Source organism: Patiria miniata, unplaced genomic scaffold, assembly GCF_015706575.1.
Source record: "Patiria miniata isolate m_02_andy unplaced genomic scaffold, ASM1570657v1 HiC_scaffold_7, whole genome shotgun sequence".
In the NCBI taxonomy this organism is placed as follows: Eukaryota; Metazoa; Echinodermata; class Asteroidea; order Valvatida; family Asterinidae; genus Patiria; species Patiria miniata.
In genome coordinates this window covers 47,505,334-47,517,843 of record NW_024037074.1, presented here as the reverse complement: position 1 = coordinate 47,517,843, position 12,510 = coordinate 47,505,334, and the positions used below count along the sequence as shown (strand labels likewise).

The 12,510-nt window shown below is 41.5% G+C and overlaps 2 protein-coding genes across 2 annotated transcripts; one reads left to right on the top strand and one right to left on the bottom strand.

Moving 5' to 3' along the window:
* Nucleotides 1-444: 444 nt before the first annotated feature.
* Nucleotides 445-6,362, bottom strand: LOC119744909 (zinc finger protein 622-like). Its single transcript, XM_038221107.1, is given in 10 exon segments — nt 445-1,623; nt 1,845-1,985; nt 2,259-2,386; nt 2,731-2,893; nt 3,319-3,507; nt 4,018-4,078; nt 4,081-4,206; nt 4,299-4,448; nt 4,609-4,781; nt 6,230-6,362. Coding segments are annotated over 9 exon segments (1,257 nt in total). The 5' UTR covers nt 4,780-4,781; nt 6,230-6,362; the 3' UTR covers nt 445-1,495.
* A 249-nt stretch (nt 6,363-6,611) lies between these two features.
* LOC119744911 (60S ribosomal protein L37a) lies at nt 6,612-12,272 on the top strand. The gene is made up of 4 exons (XM_038221110.1): nt 6,612-6,692; nt 8,005-8,133; nt 9,234-9,316; nt 11,973-12,272. The coding sequence occupies exons 1-4, from the start codon at nt 6,627-6,629 to the stop codon at nt 12,034-12,036; spliced, it is 342 nt and encodes a 113-aa protein (XP_038077038.1). The 5' UTR covers nt 6,612-6,626; the 3' UTR covers nt 12,037-12,272.
* The last annotated feature ends 238 nt before the right edge of the window (nt 12,273-12,510 follow it).

The following is a 12,510-nucleotide window of genomic DNA, read 5'->3' as shown; positions in this document are numbered from 1 at the left end:
CCTGCTCATTGGGCCGATGAAACATTCTAAAGACAATCTCAGCTTCCTAGGGAGTATACAGCTCGATGCTGCCATTTCGGCGCAAAGCAGCTAAAATCAACCACAATAACCATCTCTGCCCTCACAGGTACCCATCTACTCCTGGGTGGACAGAAGCAATGAGTGACAAAGTGCCTTGCCCAAGGGCACACACACCACAGCCCCAGGCTGGACTCGAACCCACAACCTGCAGAATTACCTGCAGACTACGAGTTCAATGCTCCAGACCACAAGGCCACAACACTCCACGTCTTGGCTAACTGTGTGCTCCACATCTCGGCCAACTCGTACCGGACCCAACAACTGGGTTAAAAATAACAATACTGTTTGTTGACAAGTGTCTGTGGACAAGCATTGTGTACATTTTGCCTTCTGCTTCCAACAAAATAATTCTAAGACAGATAATCAAATTTTTATATTTATTGAATACAGCATAAAGATTTCTTAATGATGTTCAACAATATTAGAGTTATCAATTGTATTAAACTTCTGAAAATGGTGAGCAGATCTCATCTGGCTAAACTGAAAGAGTTGAATCAGTACAGCATCCACAAATCACTTACGTGATTTTTTGTTGGCGAACCAAAAATCAAACATAACTTTAATACAATGGCAGATATCTTAATAAAAAATACATGTACAATACATTTATAAGTCTTCATTCATAATATTTGGGTTTCTTACGCAAATTCAATTTATCTGTATAATGAGCTTATTCATGCACATTGGAGAAAAATAAAGATGTATGATTTAACAGTAGTGTGGCATCTTCTAAAATGATACATGTATATTTCTGCAGTGTTACTGCAACTGCAGTTGATTTCACGGAACAGTGCGTAACTTGCGTAATGGCTGTTTGTGTATGATTATTATTTTTAGTCTCGAAACAGTCGTTGAGTCGCCTCCGCCCGTCATTTTGAAAATATTTTTGTCCTACTTTCTTTGGAATCGAGTGGCAACTCAAAAACTCTGTCACAAGTAAAATAACTAATCTTCTACTTCAAACACAAAGTTGTGAGTGTCTAGTATCAACCTTGATAAATTGTGCAGTAACAGGCTCAACGACGATAAAGATTTGCTGGTAAAATAAGGTCGTGTTCAGTTGCTATGCCACAACTTACGCCACCTAAAATGGTTGCCCAAGTTACGCCATTATTTGTTGCACAATTCGCTGACTTGCGTACTACGACACTTTCGTGACATTGTCCCAAGTGAAATGTTACCCGCGTGAAATTTTGCTTAACTTGTGCAATAAATTGGGCACAAGTGGACTTTCATTGCGTAAAGTTTCCTTAAAATCGAGTGCGGGCCACTCATCAGTGTTCAGGTAAATTACTTGAGTATATGACCAAAAAAAAATATGTTGGTGAAGCAGCTTGCTGATGGACAACAGATCCCTGATCCTGTGGCTGATGCAACCACTGAACCTGCGTGTGAAGCAGCAACAATCGCCTCCTCAGAAGATGACCTGAGGACGGAAGTGCGGCTGAAACTTGTTAGCCTTCACTCTCAGGTGCAGGTCCTTCCTGGAGCGGAACTTCTGAACGTAGCGCAAGTCTCGGACCCGCTTCTCGGATGCCTCACCTGTGCATAGAAATACCGTGAGTGAACAGGTTGAGTAAGAAGAATCAGACTACCAGTAATGTGTTCGGCATAGGTAAAGCTGCGGCAATACGCACGTCTATGTAAAATGGCCAATTACCAGACAAAATATGAACAAATATACATTTACAATTTGGCAGGTTTTGGGTTAAATTTTGCCGAGTCTATAATTTGCCTAAATTTTTCAAATTATCTGGACTCGCCTTTATCCCCGCTCCAGCCAAGGGCTTTGTACTGCGTCATTATCCGGCCAATCACAGCGCTGTTCTTCTTGACGATCTGTCGAGTCGGAGGGACGTTCTGACGGAAGTAACGCTGCAGGTCTCTGTGACCGACACGAGCTCCTATTGATAAAAAAAACTTGGAGTAAATTTTTCTCGGATCTCATCAGCTTCCTGAGGAGTATACAACTCAATGCTGTCATTTTGGTGCAAATGCCTAAATCACACACAGTAACTCCTCAAGCACACTTTCACCCATTTACTCCTGAATGCGTGGAAGCAATCTAACTCGGGTAAAGTGTCTTGCCCAGGGACACACCCACTTCTATCCCACAGGCTGGACACCAGACTGCAAGGCCGGGGCACTCTGCGAATAATTTTGACTGAATTGCTCACCTGAAGGCAACATGAGCTCGTAACCCTCCTGGTGGACCTGTAAGGCGCTGTCGTCAACTTCCTCATCGTCACTATCGCCCTGTGTCTCACCCTGTCTGGCAGGGTCTGTGTGGTCAGGGTAACTTTGTCTGCAACAGACGGAGAGAGAAAATAGAATGAGTTACTCGGCTGCAACTTCACAAAACTTTACACAAGAAAACAAAACAAGAATATCAGCCAAAATATACCTGTGAAGGTATTCAACCCAGGACAAAAAGTTTTTAACTTCATTTTTCTGTTAATAGTAGCTTAGCAGAAAATATCACTCAGAAAAAATGTATGTGCTAGGCAAAACCGTGAGCGAATCATTTACAAGAAATAAACATCCCCTGAATTTTTTGACTGATAAATTGCCTTTGATTAGCAAATATTTTCAATGCTTAGCCACTTTGCTTAGCAGCTCCACAAAATTGTAGCCTAGCACAGTACTAACCTGAAGTCGTAATACTCGGCGTATTCGTAGATGATGTCGCCCTCGTACTGCAGCTTACAGTGCCCCTTATCCCTCATGTGTCTCTGGACAGCGTCCAATGAGAAGAAACTCCGCCCGCGCTCGTTACACCACAGACACATGAAGCCGCAGCCAACTTTCTCTCCTGTGGAATTCAAGACACGGTCACAGTCAAGCTATCTGAAATTTGATCAGGAATTTTTCCCTCTAACACACCTTAAACCTAACCCTGCCAGACGCAACACAGCGCATCAGGTGGAAAAGAACTAGTGCACTTTGATGCATTCAGCTGCCAACACCAGTGCATGAATGGCCAGCTCTGAAACAACGAGAGCTAAGTCCCATTGAACAATGCCACAGTTGTATCCTGCTGCGTGCGGTGACCACGGACTCTTGAGGCAGTGTTGCCTTGAGACTTTTCCCCTGATGGATCTTGCTACATTTGACAGGCTTGTCACTTAGTCAAGTTTTCCATGTTGCTACATTTGGCAGGGTTCTAGCAAATATACCCTGGAGGTTTATGGATAAAGCTCAATAAAAGCAGGAAAATAAACACTCTTTGCCACCTACCCAGATAGGCGAGTAGACCATCCAGATCACAGATGTACTCCACGTTGGGCAGGAAGAAACTGTGGGCCTGCGTCATGTGATTGCAATTCTTCTCCACCGACTGGGACGAGCGACTGCAGAACAGGCAATCGGTGATCGCGATGGGGTCTCCTTCAATCTCCTCCCAGTCATCATCATCGTCAGCCATTTCTAAACAAGTAAACAGGTAGATGGATTCACAGGTAGACAGGTAAACAAATAAACAGGTAAACATGTGAACAAGTAAGCAAGCAAGTAGCTGAGGAAGTAAACAAGTAAATAAATAAACAAGTAATCAGACAGTCCACAATTCGGGCGATTCACAATGCAGGGCGCCACCAAAAGTTTGCCATGAAGAGTCCATTTTTCAAAATTATGGTCGACAAAACAAGGCCCAATTGAATGAGTGTCAGTAGACAACTTGAGCTAATTTGTTGCTGATAGGGGCATAGGCTCTGCTGCCTTACAACGCCATATTGATAAAAAGAAAAGAAAAGGGCAAACATAATTGAATCATACGCTTACCAAACTACTGACCAGAAAAACTAACAATTTCAACTGTCCCACACTGCGAATTTGTCGACCATCTCCCACAATGCTCTGGGAAAAAATGAACTCTCTGTGGCAAACTCTTGGTGGCGCACTGCATTGTGAATTACCCGAATTTACCAAGGGTCTTACCAACGTCTTGACTTGAACCAGCTGCACCTTCAGGATCTGTTACTGGTTTGTTTTTCTTCCGCTGGTTTTCGTCTTCGTTGCCGTCTCTCCTTTGCTTACAGATTTCTTTTCTTCAGCTAAATCTTTTGTTTCCAAGGCTGGTTCCGTATCCAGTCCTTTCTCAAGGTTCTTAGCATTTCTCTTGTCGACCTAAATCAAAAAAGCATATCATTGCAATCATATTTTTTGTACTTACATTTTCAGACTTAAAGACAATTTCATTTTTTCTATTGCAAACAAACCTCTGCCTGCTGTTGTCTAGCAATGCGAGCTTCCGCCTCTTTGTGCTTCTTAGACTGCATGTGATTGGTGAACGCGTTCTCTGTGTTGAAGTGCTTCCCGCACGTCTTACAAGAGGATGACGAATCTTGCTGAGCCACAGAAGCCTGGGCCTGCATGTAATAAGGATTGGAAGCCACGTCAAGAATTAATTTGGGAGACTTTGAGCAAAATGAGATATGATGGGCAGTTGCTGGTTGTTAAAAAATGTATAACTTCAAAATTTCCTGAGATTTGGGGTATGTCGTATGTGGGTACATGTCACATCTTAACCTGCTTGTCAAGCACACGCTGTTTGAACTCTTCCGCTGTGACCGGCACCATCTCAGCCACCTTGCGCTTTAGGTTGTAGCGATGCCAGTCTGACTTGTAGTGAGCCCTCTGTAGGTCAGCGCTGGCAAATGCCACTCGGCAGGATATGCAGGTGAAGGATAAGGAAGACATTTCTACACTTCAGAAGGGTAAAAACAAAGGGATTTAAAAATGGGATTTCAAAACATAATTTCATTCTTTTTTTTTACTAGCAGTAGCAGTAGTAAAATTCCTTCCTCCATGGTACTACTGTCAGTAAAATAATAAATGCTCCTGATCTGTGATTATTATTTCGTTTAAAACAAAAAACAAATTGTGGGTTGTATAGCATGGAGGAATAAAAACACTCCATGACCTTACTTAATCTTTAAATTTTTAGTTAATTAAATAACTTGGGAGACATTATTGCAATTTTTGTTTCAATTATTATATGCAACTTTGACACCCACTTTCACACCCACATGATAAAGTAATGTTGTGCCCATTCTTGAAAATCACGCATTCTCGAAAATGGGCATGCACATTCTCGAGAATGGGCGCGCATTCTAAGAATGAGCGCCCATTCTTAAGAACGAGCACGCGTTCTTAAGAATGAGCGCTCATTCTTAAGATTGGTTGGGAATATCACGTGCACAATTTATGAATTTTGCCCAATCTTAACAAACATTGCACGACATAATTATGTTAAATGAATTGTATAGCGGTTAAAAGGGAAACAATTCATATAAAGAGGAAAGAAAATGTGCTATGCTTCTGTACTCGTATAATTACGATAATTTGAATCAAATTAAACCTGTTATTATTGCTTTTTTCTGCCCACTATGGGAAGTTTTGTAATAACGGAGGACTGGGAACTAGTCTGGGAAGTGCTTTGTTAGGCTAGACAAGTTACAAGTCCCTGCATGTATTATATGCGTGCCACAAAAAAAAAACGATGTCCAGAAGCTGCCAAAATTGCTCTTTTGACTAGATAGAATCCAGCTCGGCGACGTTATGGTGGGATGTGAACAATAAATTGGTGGCAATTTAAATGGGAAATAGCATTAGCACTATGGGATGTCGCAGTATTCATTCTCATTCTTCACATTCTTCATTCTTACGTCCCCCCCCCCCCCCCCCCTTTTATTATCCCAAAAATCAGAATTCTTTGCACTAGTATTATTATGTCTCTTATATTTTCCCGGTCCCCCCCCCCCCCCCATATTAATACGCCTTTACTTATCATATCCACTCTACTTTTCAGAGCCTTGCGTTGCAACAGTATAATTATTGAGAATCAGTGAACGAGGATTCAGCTAGACTTGCCAAGCGCAGCCGGTGCTCGGCATCGACAAGACCGTTATCTTGTCGCGCATTCTCGAGAATGTGCGCTCAATCTGGAAGAGTTATTTTTTGCCAAGATTGAGCAAGGATCCAGTTGCACATTCTCAAGAATGTGCATGCCCATTCTCGAGAATGCGTGATTTTCAAGAATGGGCACAACAGTAATACAATTCCCAATCAACACATGACATTGACATGCATGCTCATGCAATTTACTTCACACACACATGTTTTCCAAAAGGTGAGCAAAGAAAATTACCGCAATCTGGTGTTATTTCTGCTTTCTAGAATGGAAATAAAATAGTCAGGAAAGGTACAGCAAAACAGCTTTCACGAGTCTCGCAGCCACAAGTTGTGGCAGAAAATTCACAACCTGCATAGCGCATACATTGTACATGCACTTTGTATTGATTTGCACAACATCATTCCTGATTGTGCAATCACACCTGAAGTGTAAAATGGAACATTTCATTTCATACATGTATACTAATAGCTTTTTTATATCCCTAAAAATTTAGTTTTAAATGTGTGTATAATAATATCTCAGTACAATATAATCATAAAACCTGCAAAACAAGAATCGAAAACGATGATATTTTTAGTTATTAAATAAAGTCCAGAATAATCTATTATCAATTTTAGGGGCGCATAATTTTATGACCCCTGACCTCGGTTTACCCAGTAGTCCCTTGCCTCTGCCATCTTGGCTCGAAATCATAATGGTTAGTGACAGAGCGATCGCCAAATAAATCCGTAAAAATCAAGCAAATCAAATGACAGGATCCTTATTCAATATCAAATACAAAATCTTAAGACTTTGTTATACTAAACTGTTTGTTTATTTTAGTGCAGAATGTTTCCAGTGTGACAAACGAAGTCATTTAATGTAACGTAACGATTGCTTGAACTGTGGGTGTGCGTTGTGTTGAAGTGTGTAGTCCCCTCTCGGCTCCCTGGCCTTGGTGCGTTGGCTAGCTCCGTCATCAGTGGTCATACGTGGGGCAATTGCAAAGAATAGTAAAGCAGATTCCTCGTCTTTTGTGTACAAAATCTGCCACATCATGTTATGCCCAGGCATGCAACTTTTCCTCGGATCAGCTGATTTCCTCTTTTTTTACTTCCCATGTCATGCATGTGTGCCATTGAAAATAGAAAAACACTGTACAAAGTCTGGGAAAAGTTTGAATTTCCTCTTTTTTGTGATTTCCCAGTTGCATGCCTGTATGCCTGGGAAGTCAAAGAACAACTTCCTTTTTTTAGGCATGTAGGCTAATTTTTTTTTTGGGGGGGGGGGGGGGGAGAGGGCGATCGTGTAGTGTAGGGACCCTGTTTTAAATTTAGTGTTTAGGCCTAGTTTTGATCAAATTAGAGTCAAGGGTGTTTTTTATTACTAAAATATGACCCTTTCAACCTAAAGCAGACTTCTTTGAATATAATGATACCCTTTTTTTGAAATTTTTGAACAGTTTCTTGGGGTAGAAATGACAAATTTTCTATGCGGTTTAATTACGGTTGGTGCCTTGCGATCCAGCGCGCCTCGCGCGTTCATGGTACATCCCGCGGTGATCGCCACCTTTATTTTTATGTTGCTTTTCTCGTTGTCATCGTCATTTTGCCCCAAAATTTTCCTGAAAAATTCAAAACCCTGCCCTTATGACATACCGAATGTTCTTAATGTCGCCAACTAGATTGGTAGTTCAAATAATTTAAAAGTGTGTTTTGCTCCCTTAAATACAAGGAACCGGGCCCGTAGATACACGATCGCTGGGTTAAGTAAACCTGACGACACCACAGGCCTAACATTTTCAGCTTATATGATCCCTGTCTTTTTTTTCTCGGATGATAATTCCATATCATTACACTAACAAATTTTTCAGCAAGTTTTTTAAGATTTTTTTTTAAAGGAAAACAGTGCCATGAGTTTGCAGCTCGCCATGTAAACAGCGTTTGAAAGAGGCCCTCTAGTGACAGTGTATGTTTCTACTTGCCTTTGTCTCATGAATGATTCATTACATATTTTTCATGCTTTCTTAGGCCAAGCGTACAAAGAAGGTCGGCATCACAGGGAAGTATGGCACACGCTACGGTGCCTCACTGCGTAAGATGGTCAAGAAGATTGAGATCTCGCAGCATGGGAAATACACCTGTGTCTTCTGTGGAAAGGTGAGAGAATCCACCGTTTATGCTAGAAAGGACCACTCTGTATTTGGTGGCGATAGTCCCGCCCACCGCTGATTTGTGTACATTTCATAGTCCTGATCTTATTGGTCATTGCCATGGGCACTGATTGATTGACAGGCAGAACGAGTCCATTGCAAGGATGCAGCTTGCTAGTTCTTTAACCCTAACTCCCTAGGCCTTTTTGCTAGGATGTAGCCTGAATCCTGCAAAATCCTCCAATTGGCCTCATGGAAAAATACCATATGGCCTCATTCCTGGAAATTCCTCCATTATTTCTTGAATATGGTCCATGGAGAGATGACCACTGCCTGAATCCTGCAAAATCCTCCGGCTATGACTGTCAATAGGCTGAGGCAGAGCCAGTGACATCCTGGAGCAGTGTGGTGGATTTCAAGTATAATCAAGGACTAAATTTATGCACGGCTGAGCATATACAACACAAGGTCCGGCCCAAGACCTTGACACAGTGCGTCCCCCGAAATCAGCAATGCACTTATGCCATGTAACCTCAATCCTGCAAATTCCTCCAATTTGCAAAAAGGATTTTGGAGGATTTGGGATGATTAGGGTTAAACCCTCCCCTGAAAACATGCATTCTGAGCCATGCTGTTACTTGGGTCAATATTGGTCAAGTGACCCATTGGTTTGTTAAAAGTATGTCAGGGGAAGTGGAAGGAAACTGTGACCGTTTGTGACCTTTTAAACAGCAAGAGGGTTAACAGAGTTGACATGCCTTCTGGCTCTGTACGAATTAGATTTATGTACACATGGTGTGAAGCAAGTGTGTCAGTGGGATGAAGAGTATAAATTGTATTACAAGTCACAAAATTGTCAATATTGTTGGCATGGGACATCATCTAATTTTTATTTTTTTTTTTATTTTTTTTAAAAGTTTTGTGCCTCACTGATGTTATTTTTATTAACAGAGTTTGCTCAGTGCTTTCCAAGATATTTGGTGAAATAAATTTACGGAGAGTTTTCAGAAGTAGGAAAATATCTTTTCTATCTCGCTATAAAAAGCACCATAACCAACCCTCATATGCCTCACCTGTAACTATGCATTCGTGTCTTATTTTGAACAGGACGCCATGAGGAGGAAGTGTGTGGGCATCTGGCACTGCAAGGCCTGCCGAAAGGTAGTCGCTGGAGGTGCATGGGTCTACAGGTAAGCTTGGCTACCCTAGGGAAAAAACCTCGCTGCTTGCTCAACCCTGTGATTAAAGAGCCAGGGTTGCTGTATCTTCTTTCTGATTGGTAAAGAAAACCTTTTTGGTATGAAGAAATTTAACACTAACCCTTGTTAGTGTTTACTAGGATCCTTCCTCAGTCTCGCAAAATCCAACACCATAATGGCAACTCATACACGCAAACTGTTGGACTCTGATGTATGGCGGTGTGCCAACCCCATGTAAAGCAAAATCAGTTTACTAGTGCAGTATTCGCTTCAACAGATTCCAACAAAACATGCAGTTGGATTTTGAAGGGTTGGGGGTGGTTAGGTTTAAAAACGTGGTTGCATGACATCCTAATGAAGACCTGTCGTGCACTTTGAATCAGATTTTATACATTGGCAGAAAAACATGAAACGTTTGAAACGGGATGTCTGACCCTCCTGGATCTTTCAAAATCCTCCAGGAGGATTTGAAGGGTTTCGTGGGATTGTTGACAATAGGCCTTGTGCGTTAGAGGTATCTCAGAGGGTGTTCATTGTTATTTAAATCCAGTAACAATGAATGCTAAAAAAGGCTACTAAGGCCAAAAAAAAAAAGTCTCCGGTTTCTGGTATGCGCGCGCGTCGCTGTAGCCATGCGCGTCGGCAAAATGAAAAAGTTTTTTTTTCAATGAAAGATGATGTCTCAAAACCGCCAAACTCACTGGTTTGACTGGAATCCTGCTGCAGCACATTTTTAACGTGTTTTTAGATGGAGTTATGGTTGAGAATAAGCTTTATGTGGCCTCTCTGGACTCCCAATCCCATATAGGCCTATTTGTACTAAGTTTAGTCGGGCACCATTTGCAGTCATCAGCCAACATTTGAAGCAAAAAAGTCGGGTAAAAAAAAAAAAAAACCGTGTCGCCGCACCACTCTTTGGGCAAGCTCCATCCAAGAAACCGGAGACTTTTTTTTTTTGGCCTTATGCCTGTCCAAGCAATACAAAAACCATTGCCCTCCGGCGCTGCCTTAACGCATAAGGTCTATAGAGCTTGGCACTTTCAAAAGTTTAACTTGATACTCCTCTAAGTTTTAGTGTAAAAAGTGCCATTGACTTAAGTCTCGGTGATGAATTGACCCATTGCTGTTTGCGAATTAGCCACGCCCCTTAGACGACCCTTTTGAATTTTGTACATTAAAAAAATGTTTTTGTCTCAGATTTTGCGCGTTCCACGTCCATCTGTCAGGGATTTTCCTTAGCGGTCGCCCGCTCGCCAAATGCGAGTGAAAACAGCGGCGGGCGAGTCAAAACCCTCCTCTCAGTAGTCCGACGGGCGAGTCAGAAAACTGTTAAAAAAAATAAAATAACGAAGTTTTCCCTACAGTATTTTTCAATCAATCAAAATGAAAAGTTAAGGGTGATACAACACATGAATACTTTTGCCACGCCGACCGAAATAAAAACATCGGTAGTTCGAATTCGTATCACTCCATGTATATTCGCAGTGCGCTGTGCATTAAATCCCAACGACGAACATGAGGCGAATCAACGTGTATTTGCCATTACACATTGTGCACACATGCAGCGCACGTGATTTACTTCGTCTGCAGTCAGTCCACACGGTACGGACGTACGTACGTACGTTAACATCGTATTCGTATCATACAACGTGGTGAGGAGAAAACTTTCATGACAGTTTCACTGCCAAAACTTGTGCCCGAACGGATTCTTGGGATGATTTCTTGAACACTATCAAACGAATGTACCGAAAAGATGAGGACAATATGAGATTCGAGGGGCCTATTTTGAATGTAAAGACTAGTGAATGTAAAGTGGACCGTGCTCCGGAAAACGTTATGGATTGACGTGACCAGCGTAAGTTCGTGGGTCGCCCGCCCGCAGCGCTTCTTGGCTAGGCACGCTGATTGCACCATTCTTCGCTAGAAATGCATGGCGCGCGCGAGAGATGTTTTTTTGAAAATACTGGCCTTCTCACTCATTTTCAAACAAGTTAAAACAGTTCAGTTACTAACTTGGTAAACTCCCATTAATACCACGACTGTGTGCAATGTTTTCTTGTTCCTCAAGATAACGCTTTTTTAGTTCGTGTTTTATCAAAACATGTCGGAAATAGAACACCTAAAGCCTTAAGTTCGGAACGAAGCACACTGCATAAATTTTGATTATAACTTCTCCCCCTATTTGATTCCTGTTAATTAAAGCCTTGCTCTATGTTAAAGCATGGACGATTAAAGAAACATTGACATCACTTAAAAAGGAACTACATGCAATATTATGTACATGATTAAGATAATTGCCGATTGTATTCATATTGCATAATTTATTATCAAAAATGTTATCAAAAATGCTTATGGTGATTTGATTGAAAGTTACTATTATAAAACATGTGGGCTAGTGAAAAAGGTTGCGGGCCAGTGAAAACTCTGGTTTACTGGCCCGGCCGGCCAGTAAAGGAAAAAGTTAAGGAAAACCCCTGTCTGTATATAATTGGACAATATTTTACAAGCCGAGTTCACGTGATTCTACCCCGATAGGTTAAATGCAGAGGATTTCTCCAGGAAAGCTCCTATTAACAATACCAGATTTTGGGTTAATATGTTGCTTTTAATCCAAAATGTTTTTGATCGTGGTTTTTTTTACCAACAGCACCTCTGCCGCAGCAACAGTCCGGAGTGCCGTCCGCCGCCTCCGTGAAATGAAGGAAACATAGACAGTTTTCAGGATACGGACTACAAGAGATTTAATGTAACTATGATCGGGAATTCACGACTCACATGCAACACCACTGGGATATGCCATGCCATCAACACACACTGGGCCAACCGTACGACGGCTACAACGCTTACCCTGTGGTCTGGACAATGTTCCTCATTTGCTACCGGAGATAATTTCAGTTTTGAATTTGAGAAATAAATCCACAGGATGATCTGAGGGAAGCGTATATAATGGTGCAAATGAGTCTTTTATTTTGTTGTGTAACAAAATCACTCGGTTGGTTGGAGGAAAAATCTGAATTATTTAGCATCTCTTTTGAGTAGCAAATGGATGCAAAAAAACCAGATTTTTCTAGAGTGTACACCCAACAGCCAAAAAATACATGGAAAAAATACAAGAAAATGTGAAAGGGACATTTTGTCTCAGTTTGCCTAATGCAAGTGGTACCGTGTATGCCTAAACATTGATA

Excerpts from the sequence above, each read along its gene's own strand:
- LOC119744911 (XM_038221110.1), top strand. The coding sequence starts at position 6,627 with ATGACCCCTGACCTCGGTTTACCCAGTAGTCCCTTGCCTCTGCCATCT. Across the intron at positions 6,693-8,004 it reads CTTGGCTCGAAATCATAATG|GCCAAGCGTACAAAGAAGGT; the intron begins GTTAGTGACAGA and ends ATGCTTTCTTAG. Across the intron at positions 9,317-11,972 it reads GGAGGTGCATGGGTCTACAG|CACCTCTGCCGCAGCAACAG; the intron begins GTAAGCTTGGCT and ends TTTTACCAACAG.